Source organism: Nothoprocta perdicaria, unplaced genomic scaffold, assembly GCF_003342845.1.
Source record: "Nothoprocta perdicaria isolate Ctin4 unplaced genomic scaffold, notPer1 scaffold_113, whole genome shotgun sequence".
Taxonomy (NCBI): domain Eukaryota; kingdom Metazoa; phylum Chordata; class Aves; order Tinamiformes; family Tinamidae; genus Nothoprocta; species Nothoprocta perdicaria.
Window position 1 is genome coordinate 2,129,933 of NW_020454239.1, and position 22,880 is coordinate 2,152,812.

At 44.2% G+C, this 22,880-nt stretch overlaps 1 protein-coding gene across 1 annotated transcript in view; it reads left to right on the top strand.

Moving 5' to 3' along the window:
- Nucleotides 1-22,880, top strand: part of TLN2 (talin 2) — a 128,091-nt gene that overhangs the window by 91,955 nt on the left and 13,256 nt on the right. The window contains exons 45-57 of the mRNA XM_026052863.1: nucleotides 57-158; nucleotides 1,819-1,989; nucleotides 2,537-2,683; nucleotides 3,463-3,564; nucleotides 5,382-5,501; nucleotides 7,505-7,651; nucleotides 8,720-8,886; nucleotides 10,066-10,249; nucleotides 11,092-11,217; nucleotides 12,600-12,716; nucleotides 14,680-14,865; nucleotides 19,204-19,311; nucleotides 22,683-22,788. Coding sequence (XP_025908648.1) covers nucleotides 57-158; nucleotides 1,819-1,989; nucleotides 2,537-2,683; nucleotides 3,463-3,564; nucleotides 5,382-5,501; nucleotides 7,505-7,651; nucleotides 8,720-8,886; nucleotides 10,066-10,249; nucleotides 11,092-11,217; nucleotides 12,600-12,716; nucleotides 14,680-14,865; nucleotides 19,204-19,311; nucleotides 22,683-22,788 — 1,783 coding nt within the window. The remainder of the gene's footprint in view (nucleotides 1-56; nucleotides 159-1,818; nucleotides 1,990-2,536; nucleotides 2,684-3,462; nucleotides 3,565-5,381; nucleotides 5,502-7,504; nucleotides 7,652-8,719; nucleotides 8,887-10,065; nucleotides 10,250-11,091; nucleotides 11,218-12,599; nucleotides 12,717-14,679; nucleotides 14,866-19,203; nucleotides 19,312-22,682; nucleotides 22,789-22,880) is intronic.

Sequence of the window (22,880 nt, forward strand, 5' to 3'; positions counted from 1 at the left end):
TATAGCTTGATAAATGAGCAGTTAGGGTAAGAACTKACTGTTTGTCTTTCTGCCAGGCTTTACAGGAGCAGCTGACATCGGTTGTTCAGGAAATCGGGCACCTTATTGATCCCATAGCGACGGCAGCTCGCGGAGAGGCAGCTCAGCTYGGGCACAAGGTACAGCCCAACCTGCCCAAAGCTCCCGGGAGTCCTGGCACGTCACACAGCCATGTAAACGGTTGCATATGGTACTGTTACATAGCCATGCAAACAGTGTCAGCTCTACTAACAAACGTAGCTCTGCTCAGCTTTGGAGAGCCATCAGTTGTTTGGTACTGTATCTGCTGCTTGTGGTTTGGATCCATGGCTTTCCTGACCCTGGAGCCTTTGCAGGATTGGTGAGACGTGGGAGGTTTGGTGGTCGTGTTGCCCCTCTGCATATATTTGATAKGTCTAGATCAAAGCACATAAAGCACATCAGCATAGACTTCTCCAGTCTCCTTTTCTTGTCTGATGCAAAAGGTCTGGTTCCCACTATTTCCTTTAACACAGTTTAAAAGATCTTATTTGTGAAATCATTCCAAACATTTTATTTCACTTTATTTTCTTTTTAATTCTTAAGAAAATAAAATAGAAAAGAAGGCTTACTGAAGTATTTTCAGTCTTCAGATTTTACTGTCTCTGTTATCCCTGTAGCCATATAGATGGATTAAACATTTCAATTCAAAAACCTCAGCAACTTTTGGCTTTAAGTACTGTTGTTTTCCCTTGGTGGACTGGCCTTCTAAAGCATCTTTATAGCCCCTGCAGAGGCATCAACATTTTAATTACTGAGGTTACAGGTACACCAATGCTTTGCTGTTTTTGCATTTTCTGGAATAAAAAGCCCAAAGCAATACTATCTTAGAGCCAACAGAAGGTGTTAAACCTCATTCTTCTGTATTTTGTAAAGGAACCAAACAGTTTTATAGATGACACATCAGATAAGTACCCTGTAAAAAAATTTCAGGCACCTAAAATTCCTGTTTTCTTTCACAAAGTTTATAGCTAGAAGCAGATGTTCTGTAGTAGAACTGTGAATTAGATGAGAAATTTAGGACAACAGACACTGACTGCACACATTTCTGAAGACTGAATTCCAGCAGCATAACTTGTTATCAGGACTGTGCCCTTAGATCTTGCAAACACTTTGACCTGGGTCGTTGACTGAACGAAGATGCCCTTTCCCTGGCAAACCTTCTTTCTGGAGCAGCTGCTCCTACCCGTCTGCTGCTCCGCAGTGAGAAGCGCGGCCTGGCCGGGCTGCCTCGTGCAGCTGCTTGTATGTAATGAGCTGAGGTTGTGTCCTAAGGTGACGTCCACAGTTCTGCACACCGCAGCATCCTGTAGGAGACCAGTTCAGGTCTGCACTGGAACCCCACTGAGAGGCTTGGAGAGGGTAGCCTGGTGTGCCACAAAAGACTCCGAATGCTGCCCAGTCCCAGTGTTGTGTCTGTCAAGAAGGAAAGCTGAGAAATCCTTCCCTTGGGCAGAGATTTAGGCCCTTAAATACTATCTGATTTCTTAACAGCTTGAAAGTAACTTCATCTGACAGTCTCGTGTCTCCAATTGTTTCCATCTGAAGGGATAAACATGGCTCTATCACAGCATTTGAAGCTGAGGAGCCACAGAATCACGTAGGAATATGTAATAAATGACGTTTCCTACAGCTTTGAGGCATTAGGGAACTGCTCTACATGACCTAACCCACTGCTTGATGTTAATTGGRGAATAACATTCCAGTCCCATTTGTAAAGCAACTGGATTAAGAACTTTTTTGTTGTCTCTGCTTTCTTAGGTTACGCAGCTGTCAAGTTACTTTGAACCCTTGGTTTTAGCAGCAGTCGGGGTGGCATCCAAAACGTTAGATCATCAGCAGCAGATGACTGTGTTGGATCAGAGTAAGACGCTGGCAGAATCTGCCTTACAGATGTTATATGCAGCCAAGGAAGGAGGAGGAAACCCCAAGGTAGGATCAGTGTCTAACAAATGGCTCATTGGAGAAACTGCCATCAAATGATTCCTGCCGTTTTAGAGTGGAAATGCTGTGCATTAACATTGTATTTTCACAAGCGTTTGTGTTATTTTCTGATGCTGGTAACTAAAATCCTTTTCTGAAATCCTTTTCTATTAATCTATTATTAATCTGTTAATAGAAATTTTTCTATTAATGGAAAAGAAGAATGTTCTGATTACGAGGAGGACGTTACAAGGATCTAAGTAATTCTGACTGCTATGGAAAATAGTGAAGAGGTATTGAATGGGTGGCAGCTTGAGTAAATAGGCAGGGTCAAAGAGCATGCAATACAGAAAAAAAAGTGTGGATATACATTGGTTCCCTTAGTATATACATGTCTTGAAAGCAATTCGTAAAACTTTTTTTTTGATAAAGGAGAAGGAGGTTTTCCAAGCTGCCCTTAGGTGCTGCCTTAGCTAATAACATTTCCAAAGCAGGTGCTGCCTTGTGCCCAGCGCGGTCCCCAATAAACCCTCCYTTCCCCGTCTCTGGGCCGCAGGCGTCGCACACGCACGATGCCATCACGGAGGCGGCCCAGCTCATGAAGGAGGCTGTGGATGACATCATGGTCACCTTGAACGAAGCTGCCAGCGAGGTCGGCATGGTCGGGGGGATGGTGGACTCCATCGCAGAGGCCATGAGCAAGGTGAGCGCAGGCTTCTGGAGTGTCTTTTCACCTCCTCTCTGAATACTCACCCACACTTTAGCAGCTGCAGGAGCTGGTGCTGCTTCATTTCACCCAGGCACCGTGATGACCAACCACCGCAGTACATGTGAAGTGTTTGACAAATAGCACAGGCTGCAAGTTGGAACTGCCATGTGGGATGAGTGTTCAGTTGCCAGAATAGACAGCACCAGTGGATAGAATTGTTTGGGAAGATTTGTCTATTCCATACACCGATATTTAAAAAAAGAAAAAAAAAMCCCTTGTGTTTATCACCATATCTACTTATCTTTGAAATTAGTCTTCTCAGTGATAGACAGGTCTGTGTTGGGACATACTTGTTGCAGAAGGAAGCCGGCAGCGACCACAGTGTATTGCTGCGTTCTGAGAAGTTTTGTGCTGGAAACGTCCAACTGCCGAAGGCAAAGGGACTACAAAAATCTTTTTTCATATCTCAAGCTCCTTGGCTCTTAGAGCGTTAAGCATTGCACAGTCACTTTTAGATTAATGTGCTACAAAAAATGGTGGGAACCTGCACAAAAAGTTAAATTTGAACTTGCAAACTGTGCTGGAAGTACTGTGCAAGTTGTGGTCTGTCCTGACATTAGTTTTCCTGAGTTTCCCCATACATATTTGTGCACTGACTTGATATATTTCAAGATCTCTGATAAGAATGAACRTGGAATACAGTTTTACTATTAAATGGTAGAAGTAACTTGTTATGAGGTCATTTTTTTCATGTTTTTCCTGTTTTCATGAAGCTGGATGAAGGCACGCCCCCAGATCCTAGAGGAACGTTTGTGGATTATCAGACCACAGTGGTGAAATACTCTAAAGCCATTGCTGTAACAGCACAAGAAATGGTAAGAAATTTGGCTAGATATAAGTAAAAGCTGTCGAGCACACACAAGGAACACGAAGTGTTTTACACAGTGTTATACGCTACGTTGTGATAATTGTTTTCTATAGGCTTCCTGGATAGGAGTAATCRGGAGGAGATGTTATGGTTTTGTAGATGCAGCATTTGAGCCTTAGCAGCCCTCCAGAAGAGTCGTGCTCGGTCTCTGGGTGTCTCTCGGCTCTTCTAGACACCTTTGTTTATGAAAGGTTTCTAATCTGTTGTTTTGTCCAAGAAAACCAGTATGGAAACAGCCATCAAGAGGCTAAGTCTGTACTTTGCAGAACGTAGCAGTGTTCACTGTGATAMGGAAAGACACTTTTTAGGAATATGATTGTAAAGAGGCAAAAATATATAGTGGTTAAGCTAGGAGTAGAGAAGTGGGGGAATTAGTGCTTGATTCTATCAATGCAGAGCTTGTATCACTTGCATCAACATGGGCCTCGAGGCAGATTTCTGTTTCAAGTTTCATTTGACCTGAAACCTGATTCTGTTTGAAACAAGGTTGTCTCTGCCAGAATATTTTATAACAGAGTCCTCTAAAGACTGAAGAAAAGGCCAATCAACTCATTTCATTAGCTGTGTTAAGGAGCAGTCTGCTAGCACTATGTGAAATCTGTCTGGCCAACTCTCTGCTGGTTTAAAGAAAAGATGTTTAACTTGGAAGTTGGTGGTGATTTTAGTTCTGTGGTGTAAGACCYGTATAGTGAAATGTAAGCTTTCGGAATACATTTTATTTGGCTTCTTTTGTCTGAGAAATGAAAGGAAAATATTTCAACATGTTTTGATTAGTCCTTCAAATTATCACTGAAATCTTATCCTATGTTTGTTGTTTATTTAGATTAGCCCTTCACAGTGTATTCTTGTTTAACTTGCCTATGAACTGAGATCAGTTTTTTGAGACCACTCTAATAGTGACAAATATGAATAAAAAGGGCAAATTTCTGTTTTTTGGATTTCTGTAATACAGCTGTATTTAAAAAAAAAAAAAAAAAAAAAAGAGGAACCTAACTGAGTGTTCCTTGTTTCAGTGATGTTTTAGATAACTGAATTTTGAAGAGTTTGGGGGAGTAGTTTTTGTTTGAGGGTTTTTCGGGGCAGAGAGGGGCTCCCTTGTATGCTAGGTAAAAGATTATGGAGATGTGCTTAGAATTTCRTAAGGCAGTCAAGAAATGCTGGTGATAGTGCCATCTATGATGATACAGCTTATTTGCAAACAATAGGAAATTATCCAAAGCTAGTTTTGCTGTGAAGATGGCAGATCATGGGTTTTGCTAACATAAATTGGGGAGAGAAGAAATATCCTTGCTTAAAAGGTAGGTTTTCCTAGTGAGATGGTTTTTACGCTGACACCWCCATCGCGTTTTGCGTTGTTCTGACTCCGTTTCTCCTTTGTCACCCTCCRTGTATTTATAAAAGATGGGATTTGTTCTGCACTGGTCCTGGGAACATGTCCATGTCCGTGCCCAGCCAGACCTGCTGCCCCATGCAGCCCCAGTCGCTCTAGCTGCCCTATTTCCCCCTTGCCAAGGAGTGAATTACCAGCTCTAACTGCTCCTGTTTGACGTTCTGCGAGTGCCTGACTCGCGTGACTCTAATATAAAGCATGTTTGCCTGAGTTTGCTCATGGAATTCTCACCAGGAGTCAGATCCCTTAAAATAAGCAAGTGTTTTCCCCTGTTTCCCTGGTGTGGCCACCCAAAGGAGTGTGCTTTAGGCTGGAGTGTGTTAACGAGTCGTTCTCATGCTTGTCCTTTTCTTCTGCCTGTGTTCTTTTTTCAGATGACTAAGTCGGTTACTAACCCCGAAGAGCTGGGAGGACTTGCGTCACAAATGACCACTGACTATGGGCATTTGGCCCTCCAGGGCCGAATGGCTGCAGCTACAGCTGAACCAGAGGAGGTCTGCAGTTCTCAGACCTCTTCTCTCTATGTACACACTGGTGCCAACACGGTGGCCTTTTACCATAGGGAGTAGAACAAACACAGAGCCAAATCCCAAGGGAAATTCACCTCCCCGAGCTGCAGTTGTGGCCAGGTCTGATACATCTCTTGCATGGGCCGAGAGGGAAGCGGTGTGGAGCCGTGTGGTAACAAYGTGCATTCTCTCCGGCGTATTGGAGATGATTCCACAGCGAACGCAGGGAATGTGTTTCCAGGCAGGGGAGCTGCCTGGTCTGTGCTAGCGTGGAGGGACTTGCTCCCTCTGCCTGCTYCCGCTAGGGATGTGGGGTGGTAAAACCCATCTGCCCTTCAGAGGAGTTTTAATTGGCCTGACGCTGGTGTACTGAAACCATGCTGTGATCRACGTTACAACCATAGGTGCCATTTAGCTGTGCAGGTTGCTCTCTTCAGATCTGTGTTTTCAGTGAGAAGGTCATTCAAGGCATAAAGCCTGTGCAGCCAAACTGGGATGCCCAGTTTATTTTCAGTGGGTAGAATGGTGCAGCAAAACTGTACATCTCTTCAWGGAGGCATAGGATCCAAGTGCCATGAAGCCACTGCACGTGCCCAGGGGTGTGCAAGGACAGCAGTTAGGTGTTAGTATGAGGTGTTTTCAGTGAACATTCAAAACTAAATTGAACATTCAAAACAGATTTAGCTTCTGTTTTTCTGAAGTCCTCCTATCTTCTTGATATATAGAAATTATCTAGGGAGCAMGTTTCCTGCTAGAGCTGTTAAGAGTAATCAGATTTTTTTTTAAAACAAGCATCARTGATTAGACAAAAGGAATAAAATTTTACTGCACAAGGGTGGGTTTTCATGCCTTGGGTTTTGTTATAAGAATTATTTGATTGAGAAACAGAAACTCCCTATCAAAAGCTCAATTCAGCTTTAGAAATAGCTTTAGAAATTCAGCTTTAGAACAGCTTGAAGGAACAGTTGACAACTCTGTAGCAAAGAATCTCCAAAAGGTCTTGCAGACATCACTTGCAGCCAGCTTGCAAATAAAAGCCAACCCTATTGTATTATTTTCCCTAAGTTTCACTTGGCCTGATGAATTGCGGGTGCACTTCTTGCCTTACCTTTGCACGAGATTTCGGTATAGCTTCCTGTCCCAAAGGGGAGATGCGGACACAGTCACTGCAAAGTTGTCTTTTGCTGCTTTCCTATCTCAGCAGCAGAATGTCCTGGGGTTTTCCCTGCAATTTCAGCTCCTCGTTCTAGTTGAGGAGTCCCTGCCTTTTGCCCCATGTCCATTAACCAGTTGCAATAGATGCTGCGGTTCTGCTTGGAGCAGGTTTAAACAGCCCCTCTCTGTTGATGGAATTCCTGTAGTTATGGAGCATAATGAAACAAAGCTTTGGTGAGCTGGGGTGAGGGAGTATCTCACCATCACCAGATGTATCAGATTATCCAAACGACTTTCAAATAATTTTTTCACTTAGTAATTGTATTTCAATACTGAAAGAGTTGAGTGTTGTAAATGTCTTGGTGCCAAGTTGCTAAATGAAAGGCAGTGGCCTGTGTTCAACTTGATGCTATTGAACAGATGACCCCTCATGCATGTGAATTTCTGCTTGAAATAGAAATAATCTCATTTGTGAAACTAATGGCTGTGATTTCTGCTTCCTTGTCGATCCCCACAGAAAACTGTTTACGTACATACATGCAGGTGCTAAAACYAGTGCACACTTGTGAACAGGGACCACACAGCCTGTGTTGTAAGATTAATAATAAAGCAGAAGCAGAGAGGGCAGCCTTTGTCATTGCTGCACATGAATGAGCTCATTTCTAGTAAATTGAGTGTTTATGTGATGCTCTACAAAGAATGAACCAAGTCACATACTCTTCAACCCCTTTTGAGTAGCCTAGACCAAATGCATGCACTTCCTGGAAACCCCCACTGTGCTTATTCACTTTGACTTCTCTTTCCCCTGTATCTCTGCTTCCCTGTACCTCTAGATAGGGTTCCAGATCAGGACTCGGGTGCAAGATCTTGGTCATGGCTGTATTTTCCTCGTGCAAAAAGCAGGAGCCCTGCAGATTTGCCCCACGGACAGCTACACCAAGAGGGAGCTGATAGAATGTGCTCGTGCYGTGACGGAGAAGGTGAGGCACCAACGGGGCCTGTTCCCCAAGCTCCTCAGCAACTAACCTGGTCAGGTTGTACATGTGGGTCACTTTTTCTGTACTTGATGTTATGCAGATGCACTGGGGTTGCACAGGTGAGTTCAGGTGCGTAGTACTCGTTGCCCTGTGTAGGCACCTGTCGCTCCGGTGTGGGTTCCCGCAGAGCCCTGCGGGAAGGGCCCGCAGCAGTTGTGTTAGCTGGTGTTGCTGAAGCTGCCGAGCGTGATGGTGCTGTGGCCTCGTGCAGGACACCATGCCCCAAAACATCCTGTAGATGCAGCAGGTTTCTTAGCGGATGGTGGCTGGCGGTGAGCGACCCRTCCTTGGGCAAGTGGAGGGTTGGTGGCACCTCCACATGTCAGCGCTGCYGTGCGGCAACGCGCAGCGATGGACACCGGCTCTGGCCACCGTGGTGCCGTCCTGCTCTGTGCAAGGTGGGTATCTACCCAAGGGAGAGATCTCACCCCACCTCTGTAGCAGGACCCTGTGAGTTCTGTAGCGTCAGCTCGTAGGGATGTGCCCRCTTTCACACTGTCTTGGTGCCCRTTCTGAATCACAGAGTTTTTCATCCTTATCGTGTTACCAAGCAATGACAGAAATCATGGAAAATAATTTTGAYACTGAAGCAGATGCAGCCAGGTCCTTATTGACTCTGCAGAGTGTTGCAAGATAATTGGAATTCTTATTTATTGTAGCTGGGGAAGCTTTTCCTTCTGTACTGGGAAGATGAGGGCTTATGCTATTGATTATGGAGTGTCATTATTTATACTCAGAGCAGATGTAGTTAAGGTGTTGTGTGCCAGGCCTGTCCTTGCATGAGTGACAAATACCAGCAATGGCAGGCTTCCTGCTGTGGAAAAAATAATCAAAATGACTAATGCACAAAGAGAGCAAGCAGGGGAAAGAGGTTTATTAAAACTTGCAAAAATGAAATTGTAAAATTAATTTCACTTATTGTTTTTAACACAAATCAGCGTTGCAAGAGTTAGCTTAATTGAACGGCAGATAAGGGGGCTTTGTTGTAATGCTGCTTTATGTTGTTTCCAGGTTTCCTTAGTTTTATCTGCCCTCCAAGCAGGCAACAAAGGCACCCAGGCCTGTATTACAGCGGCGAGCGCCGTGTCGGGGATCATTGCGGATCTGGACACCACTATCATGTTCGCCACGGCGGGAACCCTCAACGCCGAGAACAACGAGTCCTTCGCAGACCACAGGTGGGCACAGAGCACGTGGCCCCTGCCAGGGGGAGGGACTCGTGGGGACACATTCACAGCTTTTCCTTTTTGTTGGTCTTGGAATCTCTGCAAATTTATAGGAATGAAGTATCCGTGGGGTATTGGTAGAGGAGAATAAATGTTACTTTGCAATACACATTTTTTTTCCRAGAATTGCTTTTCACTGTCACACTGTTTGTGTCACTAAGTAATGCTCACATGCTGGAAATGACACAGCCCCACTGCCTGTTCTCCCCTCTGCGGAGAGAAAACAGTTTTTCCTTCCAGTAGCATCTGGAATATAACAGTAATCCCATAGCATTTTTTAAAATACTGAGATTTGCAGCAAGTGGCTGCCACTTCCTTTGCAGCAAAACCCAGGGCTTCACAATGAAGACGCTGGCTTGTTGCTTAGTAGCCTGGTTGGCCTGCACAGATGTTGCTTGGCCAGCAGTTATTTTCCACCTTGCTATTGCTCCAGAAACAGGGGAGATGCAGTGACAGGCAAGTTGCTGCTGCTGTACAGAGACCAAGTCAGGGCTTGCTTGCCTTAACCTTGCTAGGTTAATGAGCTCGTTAGTTGCTTTATGGGCAGATGTTGGAGACTGGCCTCAATGGTTTCGAATTGTAAAGAACTGTGAATTTTGAATATGCTTTTAGGACACTTAAAATCAACCAAACAAAGTTAGGAAATGTAATGGGTATGACCAGTGGTGAATGCCGCGTTTTGGTGTAAATTCAGCAGTGTCTTTTTGTTCCAGAATATTTTAATTTGCACCATTATTTTTTTTCTCTTGATCTTCAAATATTTTGTATTTGGTAAAGAGGCAGCATTGCCAGAGTTGAGCTTGGCAGGTAAAAATCCAATGCAGTCTTCCTTTATGGGCCTATTTGTGTATTACTTTTCAAGGGGTTATTTCACAGAAYTGCCTTGTATCTTTTTCCATTTACAGCCTGAAACACTGAAACATAATGCAACTGTTTTAAAATAGTTGGAGGGTTTTTTTAGTTGCAATTAAATTAAAAACAAATTATTTGTACTAAGATTATCATGTGTGCCCAYTGTTGTGGTGACTCGTATCAGCTCTTTTATGTAGCTGTTAGTCAGGATAACATTAAAAAACACGTTTTTTTCCTTTTCTCTTTTTCCACTTTCCTGCTTCCTCTTTTCTATTATAGGGAAAATATCCTGAAAACAGCAAAAGCTTTAGTTGAAGATACCAAATTGCTGGTGTCTGGTGCTGCCTCAAGTCAGGACAAACTGGCCCAAGCAGCTCAGTCATCAGCTAACACCATCACCCAGCTCGCAGAAGTGGTAAAACTGGGAGCAGCCAGCCTGGGCTCAGATGATCCTGAAACACAGGTGAGTTGGTTACGGGTTTTTCTGCTGCACTTTGAGACCAGGGCAGCTGAAAAGGGGGACTGGAGAGAGGGCTTTCATTTGTTAAGGTTTTGTGGGCTTTGTGCTGCCAAACAACCTGGAAAATTCGTTTCATCTCCTGTGGGATTTTGTCAGGTTTAGTCAGGCCAAGCTCTTCTGTCATACAATCAAGAGCCTCATGCGTGGAGGGGAATCAGCCAAGCTGCTGTTCGAGTCCTCTCCATGTATTTTGCAGGTGTGGTGCCCCTGGGCTGCTTTGGGCAAAGTGTGTGTGTGTTGTGCAGGCTTTCTTCTTTCTAAATTAAGTCAGGGAGCGCCTTTCAAAAGCCATTTTGTAGTAAATAGGTTGCATCAGTTAAAAGCTCTTCATTGACTTTGCATTGTGTGTTATTCTTATATACCAGTGAATTCTTGGGCTTCTGTAGCTATATCTGAATTGCTTTTAATTTAGCTCAGTAACTTAAGCCTTCAGTGTGGATTATGTCACACATTTCTTGTGTTTCTTGTCCGGGTTGCAGTGAAATGGAAGTTGACAAGCGTGTTGCAGATCTGCCTGTGCTAGCAGATTAATTGGAAAAAATCTGTTTGAGGCACTGAAGAATTATGTTTCTTCACAGGAAGTTTTTGTGTCTGAAATACCATAGTTAGTAACGCAGCTCATTTTGCAGAATGTGGCATATTTTACTGGGAGGTATTTGTATATCATGCAATCTTTACCTACCAACACTGCATTTGTTTAGGAGGTCTGTAAAAAGCACAGCTCACATCYTCCCTTCCTCCTTTTGCCTGAACCTTTAATGTGGGTGTATTTCTCTTTCCTGCAGGTTGTCCTGATCAATGCTATTAAGGATGTTGCCAAGGCCCTTTCTGATCTCATTGGTGCTACCAAAGGAGCTGCCAGCAAACCAGCAGATGACCCGTCCATGTACCAGCTGAAGGGGGCTGCCAAGGTAAAAGTTGGTCTTGCATTTTGTTTGAAAGGATTTGGAGCACCAAATTAAGCTACACATCTAAAGCTTGGATTTCAGCAATTTCTGCTTCACTGGAATCCCATCTTTTTCATTAGCATCTTGGGATGACTGAGGTAGATAATAAGAGGCGATTGAGTTTCCAAGAAAACTCAAAAAATTGTTTTTTTTTGTAGGCTCCAGGGTGGGTGATTTTTGTGTTTTTGATGAATAAGGTCTAATCTTTCTGAAGACAACCTTCCTTCTTCTGCAAACCTATGTCCCCAAGGACGGTTTCTCATGCTCAGGCAAAGCTTGTGGTTGTGCTGCTGAGATGAGAGGCAAAAAAAGAATTCTGTGTTCTCCAGCAGCTGCTGTGGACCATGTTTGATCCCTTTCTCCAGAAAAYGCTTCCAAGTGCCTCAGTGTCCGAGCTCAAACCCTTGTGCTGATTCCACTTGCTGTTGTCTCTTTGTGTATTCATTTCCCRGTGTCTGAGATGCATTATGGCATTGCCTCACAAGCATCCTGAAATTTAGCATCTAGAAAACCTTTCTATATGTTGAGGCTTAAGCAACTCTCCCATAATGTGCGTGTYGTGGTGGCTTCATCTTTCTGCTTGGTAGAAAGCAGGTGTGTTGTTGTGTCTGCTGCCTCCTTGAAACACCTGGGCCTCCTGCTTTTGGAGCAGAGGAGAACAGTGCACAGGCTTTCCTTAAAAACGACCTAAGAAAAGATCTCATCCAGAAAGCTGGTTGCTTATTTGCCCTTCCTGCGTGGAAGGGCTCTCTGTGTTTCCATTGCGAGGTGCCGTGAGGCTGCCCGTTCTGTTTGGTTTGCCTGTCAGCACCCGGMTGTGGGAAGGGCAGGGATCACAGAACCAGTGAGGTTTTCCTGCATCCGGATTGCTGGATTTGTTAGCAGCGGCAGCACTGCTTCTGCCTTTGAATCGGGTTTGAGGGCGTTTAGTTGTTTTTCTGCTTGTAGAGAATAGAAAAGATAAGGCAGTCAAACATAAATAATGTACCTGGATTCCCTTTTCTGCCTAGCTATGGTGTAAGGAAGCAGGAAGAAAAGTTGCTAAGAGAATTAATCTGAATGGGAAATCTGCCCTGGAAGATCTGGTGAAGTTTTCCTGCTTGTGAAACCTTGGCCAAATCTTCGTCTGAGAAGTCACCAATCTGCAATAGGTTGGGCTGCTTTCCTGCAACTTCTGGGGAGCTCTCGAAGCCTGTGGGCAGCCAGAGCTCCCACTTGGTCCCGCAGCCAGCGCAGCCTTGGGAGCCTCTTGGGCTACGTTAAGGTGTTAATGTTAGACTTGTCTGTCTCTGAGGTGGGAGGAAAGAATYGTGTGTCTCTTCACTTGGCCCCTCTGTCTCTTTCAGGTTATGGTGACAAATGTGACGTCGCTTTTGAAGACAGTGAAAGCAGTGGAAGATGAAGCTACTCGAGGGACGAGAGCTCTGGAGGCCACCATAGAGTACATCAAGCAGGAGCTCACGGTAAAGAACAGAGCAGTCTTGTGTGTCAGCTTTTCAAAATRCGCCCTTAAAATGAAGCCAGGCTGCCAGGGGCTTCTGGGACTCTGTTTTACTGCCCTGTGGTGAGTTGGATGCAATTTAGTCCCTACCACCTGTTGGAAATCAGCTCTCCAAGTGCCCTTATATGTCAGTTAAGCTGATCTCATTTCAGATGTCACCAAGACTCACTTTGAGGTTTGAGATGCTGCTGCCACCTAAAATTCTGGAAGCAACTGGTTCTTTGTTATTTAGACATTCAGCTTTTGCTACTGATGTTATTTTCTGAGTTAAAGGCTATTCACTTTTTATTGGTCCTGGCTTTGGAAGTGTTTCTTCAGCATCAAAGCTTTATTGCACCTGCATTTTAATCTTCTTTTTCTTTGTTTCTTCTTATGAAATCATATTACCAGTGATAAGAAACCTCGTATCTAATATTTTGTCTGAACAGGAATTAAAATCAGCATGGAATCTTTTCCCAAATTAAATGTTAGGCCTTGACTATGGTGTTTTTCCTCCTTTAAGATAGGAGCATAACATCCAGCTGCTGCTTTCAGTTATTGTTTGCCTTGAATACTTGTTGGTGGCATAAGTTAATACTTGTGAGTACGTGAGGAAGCCTGTTTTGGTTTTTGTTTTTTTTCTTTGCTTAAAATAAATTTTAGAAAAAAGATGCATAGACAGTCTCCATTAGAAAATATTTTGTTGTATAGTCTGTGGATTAAGAATTTTYATCCTCTGTGCTGACACAGTTTTGCCTTGTTAAGCACTCTCCATAGAATATTTATTTTTCTTTGYGTGAGCAATGCTGTTGTAAGGAAGGAATGAGTTTTTATTAAAAATATCCCAAATAAACATCTGTGCATAATTACCGGGATTTCCTGCAGTGTCTGCACGTAATAAAACCTCCTGATTTAGTACCTGATCTGGAAGGCACTTTACCCTTTTTATTGCACAGTTTTGTCCTGCTTCTGCATGAAGACTTGGCTAACTAAAATCCAAGTTAAATAATTCCCATAATTCTAATCTAAGGACAGTCCAGGGGGCAGAGCGGTTGCGCTTTATTCCATTTGGTTCTCCAGCCTTGCGGTGCCTCTTCCAAAATGCTGCCCCTCGTTGTTTTCCCTGTCCCCATGACTGTGGCTGTGGTGGGAACGGAGTGATGGGGATCAGGAGCGTGGGAAGGACCAGGCTCGTGTTTGCCTAGACGTTGGGGCTGGCAATTAAATACACGATAAAGCTTGGAAAAGGAAATGGGAGCTTAAAAGTAGGATTAACCAGCTCTTRTTATCCGTATGTTACCACAGTTAATGGCTGTGGGTATTGCTGAGTGCTCCGTGTTGTCAGGTAATTTGCAGTGTGTGTCTCTGCACATGTTTCGCCCTGCACCGGGACATCCTTAGGTTTCTAAGAGAGACCACGGAGTACAAGACGATGCTGCACCCTCCTGCACTTCCACTTCAAGAGCCACTTCAGTGTTTTATCCATGTTCTGGGTATGTCCAGCACGAGGCTGCTTTTGGCAGAGGGGGCTTGGCAGGGCACAGCCTTTGCTGGGGAAGCATCCTTGTGTGACTAGACCCACCGAGGCAGCAGACAGGATGAAAAAGAGAATATAATTCACTTCACATTTATTCTCTGCGTGCTGCATCGCTGTGSCAGCTGTCTGTAGCGTCTGTGGTGCAGGTAGTTCAAACAGCCAAGGAATGGGTTAAGGCTCCCCGCGCGTTTCCCTCGCCGCCTGGTTTCTCGGCAGTCTGTAGGTGTGCAGGCTTCTCGGGAAGGGGCTCGTGACAGGCAGCAACGACATCAAACGCTGCCCAACACCCTGCTAATTCCCTAACCGCGCCGGTTCCCGTTTGCAGGCCGCCTCTAGGCGCTGTCTCTGTGTCCCGGGTTGGGTTGTTTTCCCGGACTGCAGGGGCACTCGCGCTTCCTTTCGCTTCCAGGTGTTCCAGTCCAGCGAGGTTCCGGAGAAGACGGCGTCACCCGAGGAGTCGATCCGCATGACGAAAGGCATCACCATGGCGACGGCGAAAGCTGTTGCGGCCGGCAACTCGTGCAGGCAGGAGGATGTGATCGCCACGGCCAACCTGAGCCGCACGGCGGTGGCCGACATGCTGGCAGCTTGCAAGGTAACGCGCCCCCACTCCTGCCCCCACAGCCCTTCCCTGTTGCTTTCTGGCCTGCTCTGTTGTTGGTGTTTGACTTTGCAGCTGAGAAAGTTAAAGGGTTGGGTGATTTTAAGGGAACATCTGCACTGGGAAGGGTTTTCTGTGCTATGCCAAAAAAAGCGCTGATACTATTTTACTTGGGTGTAAATGGCAAGTTTGAACTCATCAAAGACTGTTATTTTCTTCAGTCTTTTGCTGAACTAGAAGAGGATCTGTGCTGACAGTAGAATGTGAGAATAATGCTAGRGCCAAAAATGTGATTTTAGTATTCTAGGAGTCCGCGGGTGAGCAGCAAGAGTCAGATCTGTGTTTAGCAGTCATTTCCACTCCAGCCAAAGCCACCAGCTCATGCCTTTTTTTCACCTGAGCTCTTGAAAAATGTGGTTTTCCGTTGTATTAACAATACCGATATTCTCTTTTATAAAATTGCAGAGCTGGGCAACTTTCTAAAACAGATATGCAGACTCTGCGTGCGAGGGTGTGTGTATGTGGTATAATATATGTGGGCTTAATATTCATTTGGCTTTGTTCGGATGGTATAAAGGTTTTAGTTGCAAACAGAAATGCCAGGTTTATAAATCCCATACAGACTAACTCAATTCTTTCAGTCTGAAGAAGTGATGGTGCCTTTGTTCATAAATGATATTTATTTTTACCRTTGAACGTGTAGAAAATGACAGGAAAATAATAGTGCAGTGTGAGGTGAGTGATTTTGTGAATTTGCTCAAATCCCTGCCTGAGTCAATCCCAGATGAGCTTTTCCTAATGAGATGGAAGGTGTTGATTTTATTTTTTTTTAACACAATCATCAAATGTGATCATACAAAAATGCAAGTTCTAATATAATTTAAAATTGGTTTTATACAAAATAATTGACTTTTTTTTGTATTTTAGCTTCATTTTCTTGGTGAGTTTTTAGCATCTGGCAGTCCTTAACCTCTTCATCTGCCTCAGGTTTTGATTCTACCCTCTCTGTTCCCTAAACTCAGAAGCTCAACAGAGTAAAATAGCTCTAATTTGCATGGGAAAATTAAACCACCATTCTAATTACCTGAGGAATATTTTAACAATGTTCAGTTAAACGAAGCTTCCAAGAGAGGCTGGAACACTTTGTAGTTGTGCAGCGGGATGACAAAAGACATCCCTTTGGAYGTGGAATCGCTGTGAGCAGCCTTTGTCGCTGGGAAGAGGCCAGGGGAGGTGCACGTCTGCTTGGATCTCTGCAGACAGGCAGCAACTCCCCAGGAACAAAAGCATCTCTTTCTGGAAATGTTATATATAAGCTTGTGCACACACAATAGGCAGCCTGATACTTAAGGTTAGACCTTTAATATTAAAGGATTCATCATTTTATGTTTCCATTGCTGGTGTTTTGCATAAGGAATTGATATTTTATGGGTTGCTAGTGGACAACAAGATAAAACTTTGTGCCAGGTGGGTGCTGGAAAAGCCCTCATGRTCAGTGAGCGAGTTGTTTCACTGCAGCCTGCAGAAGGAAGCACTGGGCTTCATTTTACTTATCTGTAGCAATATATTAAAAAGGAGTCCTTGGGCTATTCATTCTTTTATGAATTGGACGTCAGTAATCTAAATGAGTAAGGAAAATGCAAGAATAAGGGCTCACCAGTTGTGCTGTGGTTCAGAGTAGTAAGGGGCTCCTTCCTCTGACAGATATGTTTTGATCTCTTTAGTTTCCCTAAAGTCAAGAGTGGTTATTGAACAAGCAGAAATAAGAGTCTAGAGGAACGCTAATTGTGTGCACCACCAAGATGTAGCACAAAATAACTATTCCATTTAATRAAAACTTTAAATAGTTTTTATAAGATAATATTCAGAAAAATCCTGTTTCTGAAAACGTTGTCCTGGGAATTAGTTTTCCTGACATTCATTTCCAAAACCTAATTACTGAACATGGCATTTCCATGATAGGTTGAGCCTCTTGAATCCCAGGGTTAAGAATCAGCAGCCTCCACCTCACTGTGCTGTAAAAGCCATGCAATCCGGTGCACCTTTTTGGGTGATATTTGACAGTTCTGCCTTCACAGTACAATGAAACTAGAGCATAAAATAAGCAAGGGAAGAAATAAAGKAACTGATGTTCTTTAGGCTAAAATACAACCAAATGTGTGTGTGAAAGAGAACTATGGTAGACTTCCCTGCTGTTGGTAATTTAAATTTAAGGCTGACTTCAGTGCAACCTGCCTAAGGACAGTCACGTAAAGGATTTGACTTCTTAATGGTCATCTGTGTGCTTGTGCTCTCCCTGCTGTATATGATTACACAGAGGTCATTACTATATCAGCATTCTTAACTAGATGCCATGTTGAAAAAAATATAGACTGATTACTGTGGGATATAATGAACCAAGCCAGCTCTCATTAAAGTCAATGGAAACACTGTAATTACATTTACTGGAGGTTAGAGCAGACCTTTAGATAACAATTTTGTGTTTATTAACCATTTGTATACAATAATGAATATGCAGGCACTAGGGGTCTTGGTCTTTGGGCACACGGGTCAGTTCGAGGTGCTCCAGAACACTGCACAAGTCTGGGAAAGGGAAAAGCTGCTCTTACAATCCTACCTAATAAGGAGATTTATGTTGTTTTGTTTCTAGGTTGCAAAACTTCTTTTAAAAATGAATTTATGACCTCTTTAGTCTGCGGTGGAGTGAATAGTTTTGTGTTGGGATTCACTGAACCTTAAAAAAGCAGCCCATGTGTTCTGATAGCAGCCCTGGCTGCGTGTGCAAAGCAGGAAAGAAGTTTGTGTTTCTCCCTTACAGACAATTGCTATAGTAGCACATGTAACACTAATATTTCAGTGCAGAAGAGTTCCTATTAGAGTGCATGCAATAAATTTGTACGGACCACTGGGGTGCCTTCTGCTCTATTTGAATGCAGAAAATTAAATAAACTGTTATGGGGTACTTGGCCCTTTGAAACTTGTTTGAGGTGAAGGCAGTGAGAATTGAACCCTGTTTCCTGCCTTCCCTTTTCCTCCGGATTTTGCTCCCGGATGATGAAAAACCAACGAGCCCCGGCCTTTTTACGCTCTGCTCCTCGAGACCTTCCCAGCAGAGGGAGCCCAAAACCCGGCTCATGTACCCGGGACGTGGAGCATCCRAGGGAGCCCTCCGGTAAATGAGCAGCAAGAGCCTCAGTCCTAGCTGAAAATAGGAGGCTGCGGGAGGAGGAGAGTGGTGGGAGAGGAAATGCTAAAGGAAATTCTATTTATCAGCAACCAGCAGTTACGATCAATAAAATGTAGTCTCCAGTGAGCTGGAAGCTTATTTTGGAAATACAGAGCTTGAACAAGCTATGATTTTTCATTTATTATGAATAAAATGGTTGAACTGACCAAGTTCAATATGTCAGGCATTATGATTCCCAGCAGTCTTGAGGTTAAAGAACTAACTCTGGTGCTCTCCACTYGTTTTAAAAACGTAGCGCTCTCAGTGCTAAGAATTGATTGCTATGTTAAACCTTATATCAAGCTAAAGCCTGTAATTAGCTTTTTATAATGTCTTAACAGATAACACACCCAAAAGCAGGTAAGTTTTGTTTGTTTTGCCTTTTTTCCACTTTATGTGTAACAATACTATTCCTGTAGCACTCTTCCTGTGTTTGCAAGGCTTTGTACAAGGAAGTGAAAGATGTTTGTGTTGCGGAGTGGAGAAGGGAACAGGGATGGCTGAACCAGGCACCAGCCGCGCTCCTGCATCCAGCCCGATGCTTTGGCCTTCAAAGCCAAGGGCCATTCCTGGTCCCTTTCCCTCCGGACACACTGCACAGGCTATAGAAGCTACAACCTAAAATCATTTTAGCACATTTCTAACCTGAAAGATGCAAATGCCCACTTACGGATGGCCCAATTATACTCAAGGTTTGATTTTTGATGCTAGTAGGAGCGAAGGGTCACACTAGCACAGACCTCGCACAGTTGCACAGAGCATACGCACTCCCAGAGCGCATTCCAGCCCCGAGACCTTTTCCACATGCGATATTTTCTGGTATTTCTGTATCCGTTTTTGACTGGCGAGGGGCTCAAGAAAGAGCAAGCTGCTGCATCCCATGGAGGGGGGACTGCTTGGAAAAGGTGTGTGTCTCACATGCCCCTCCACGYGCCGGAGCTCTGCCACTTTGCGGTGCTCTGCTTGTGCCTTGGCGACAGAGGTGGCTGGTGCAGATGTCACCGCATGCGATGAGAACTCGAGTCTCCTCTTCCTGCTCTCCTGTCTGTGTTGACCTCCTCTRTCGGGAGCCGTTTTGGGGTGTTAACCTTGTTCTGCCTCCCCAGCAAGCGTCGTATCACCCGGACGTGAGCGAGGATGTTCGTGAGCGGGCGCTGCGCTACGGCACAGAGTGTACCCTGGGCTACCTGGAGCTCCTGGAGCACGTCCTGCTGGTAAGAGCAGCCCCGGTGCCTCTGTCGCATCCCTTTTGAGGGGCAAAACCCCCCAAACGGCCTCTGTAGTGACTGCTAGGGATGTGGTTTTAACAGGGTGTCTCAAGATGATGTTTGTTTCATTATTTGGAAAAACAAACTAAAGCAGACTTAGCTCTTCAAAACGTGAGAGAGAAACAAGAGTAGAAATACTTTTATKGGATTGAATTCTGGAGCGGGTCTGGGCAGCAAGTTGAACTTAGAGGAGTTGCAGGAGTTGAACTAGAAATGGTCYCTGATGAATTAATTAGATGCTTCAACCTTCCTTTAAGACTGTGCTTGGATTTAGCTATGTTAGGGACACACCTGTGTGTGACTGAGGTCTTTAATGAAAGCCCTGTTTTTCATGGGACTTKTGCAGTCCTGACCCAGGAAAACAAAAGGCAGGGACCGAGTGCTGGGCAGCCTGACTATGGAGCCTGCACCATCCTGCAAAAAACTCTCCGACTGTCAACGTGTTTAGTTTTTGTTTTCTTTGGGAGGAGAGTAGAGAATCCAAAATTTGAAATAAAAATAGTCAAAATTCTGGTGATGACTTAGATCAGCTGTTCCATGGACTCTCAAAGSTTTCTTTTATGTGACTTTAAATTGACATATTTAAGCCTCCTAAATGGAAATCTGCACCCACTGGCTGCAGATCAGCATATCCCCAAGCCATTTACATTTACTGTACATTTACTGCTCAGAATACAGCRTGCCTAATGAATTGAATTCATTTGCTGAGATGCACGTAAAATAGTAGTAAAGTCACAGTCACACTTGTGTTCGCCACTAGCGAGGAAGAGAGTGCGAGAAGGAGTGAGCTGTTAAATGACATTCTTGGTGCTGTGCAATAGTAAATTATTTACCATCAGATATCTAATGTATTTTTAGTTTAGAGATATTTGGGGAACTTTTTGCACTTTTTGCATTGGGTCTCCCTTCCTAGGTCATGGTACTTGTTCTGGGCTATATACCAAAGAGATCAAAGACCTCAGTTTTTGTTCTTTTTATTTCCCTCTGTTTGCATCCACGTTCTGCTCCACTTCCTTGGAGAAAGAGACTTTTCTTATCTAAAGCTTCTTTACTTATAAGGCCTTAAATTGCTGAGAAAATTCCCCTCCCCTAAATGTTTGCTGGCCCCTAAAAGTGTCTCTGACCCCGGTCACAGGCACAACTGAAGAGCATAATGCTTGCGTGGAAAGAAAGATGGATGGAATGACAACAGCGTCTTGACTGTTTGCAAAAGCTTGCCTAGAGCTAGTCACATAAACATGCAATACATCTATGTTCTGCTCCATAAATGTAAACAGGATTTGGAAAGCACATGGAAAAAGATGGCTTTCAGAGAAGTGTGGAACGGAGTAAATTACAGACTTCTGCTCAGGGATGTGCCTTCTTTTCCCTTGAATTCTAGTTGTGGCAGGGAAACAGGCTGGATGGGAGCCAGCTGGTTTGTTTGCTTGTTCTGTGTTTCAGTGAGCTGTTCTCTTGCTGTACACAGTCTCGGTGGGTTATCATCTGAACTCCAACTTGATTTCTTTGCATGGAAGAAAGTGACAGCGAGATAATTTTGGCTGCAGACAATCCTTATGCTTCCTGATCACTGTTAGGCTGGTTGTAGATATGGGTGTGCTAGACTATCGCATTTAACCCTTTGCAATATAGATAGTCTCAAATAAGAAATCTCTAGTAATTAGCCAAGGTGGTATCTTTGGGCAGAAGTGCAAGTTCTCCCTGACCTGCCCTTGGCTGTCAGGCTAGATGTGGTTTGTCTGGGTGTCTCAATGCTGAGATGCCAAAGGACACTCTTGAGCAGGCGTTCTTTGAAGACAGTGGGATTTTGGCACAGAAATGCAATATGGAAGACTTGTTAAGCTAGTGTATTGCCTTGTTAATACMTTGCCAAAGATGTTAATTTAGCACAATAAACTATAACTACAGTTACATATAAGCAATATGTATAGGTGTAAAGCAGCGCCAGGGCTGTTGGGAAGGTGAAGCACCTCTATTTACTGTGGCAGCTCTTGTGTTATTAAATGCTGTGACCTGGCAAGGTTCAYGTGAGGATTAAATACCAGCTGGACATCTTTTGTAACAGGCACTAGGGAGGAAGGGCCTACACCTTCCATGGATCCCCTGTGCTGCTGGTTTTAACTGCACAGGTTTTTACAGGTTTTTGCTGTTKCTGGGAAGGGGGACACCCCACTAGAGGGGTAGCAGGAGATTTGGAGCTGTCAAGCTGCATCCAGAGTTTCTGGAAGCTCTCGACTTCTCGGAGGTTGGAGCTACTTTGTCAAGTTTCACCTAAAATCTGTGTTGTGACRTGTCCCAATTCCACAGGAACACCAAAACGCCAGTGACCACCGCATGTAGCGTGTGCACCAGCAGGGTGTTCTCTGCCCCTGCCCAATGTTAACTTGAAAACAGATTAACAKAAGTTAAAGAAGTTGTTTAAAGGTTAGTCCCAGTAAAATCACCTTACACCCTTGCYTGGGTTTTATAAGAACACATATATCAGTTTGAACATTGGCAGATAGTTTAACCTGAAAAGACTTTTAATATTCTCTTTTCCTTCTCCCTGAATGAGCAAGAAACTCAGATTGCAGGTGGGTTGTCAGTAGTTGCTCTGCATGCAGCCATGCAGTGCCTGTGGCTCTGAGCTGCAGCATTTTGAGCAGTATTTAGTTCATTGCTTTTGAGCAGTGTTGAATTTCAGGAAGCAGAAGTTATTCCCCGAGCCCTAAGAAGTGCAAATTCATCCCTATTTTTTGTATGACTGCTGCACCTCAACAGGCTGTGTTTCCCTTGTGGTCCATTTTGGGTTGAGTCAAATATTTGTCACCAGATGAGTTTTCTTTTTTTAACTGTCCTAGGATTCTTCTAGCCTGTAGTTCAGTTTGACTGTATTTGAATCTTCCTGCCCTGCTACAGTTCAAAGTTGACCAAACCTTGCCAGGAGCCAAGGGGGCAGCACAGCTGGACTCGCCGGGCATCTACTGCAAAGGGGGACACATGCACTACTGGGCCCTGCATTTTCAGAGCTGCACTCAGGCTCTTTGAAGACCATTAAGGAAGTGCAGACACAGCTGCTTTGTGTCTTTGGAGACTTGACCTCTTGATCTACCCTTGCAGGAGTCGATGCCTCATGCTTAGCCTGCATTTAACRGTTTGCAGTGTAACCCTCAGCTCCTACATATTCATAGAGACGTTTTTTACAGGACTCATTCTTTTTCTCAGTGATTGCTGCAYAGAACATTAGATCTTCATGTAACTCATGTGTCTTGGGACCTTTCCAGYGTTCTCTAGTATCCTTGCCAAGTATTTCTTATTGCTTGTTTCCTTTTCTTTAGATCCTCCAAAAACCAACCCCTGAGCTAAAGCATCAGCTGGCCGCTTTCTCCAAGCGAGTTGCTGGGGCTGTTACAGAGCTCATACAGTCAGCAGAGGCAATGAAAGGTGAGTGGGGCGCACAGCCGGCCCAGTGTGTGMTGAGCTTCTTACACCAGAGGTGGCTTTTCCTTTTGTTGTTGAAACAAAACGAAAATTCT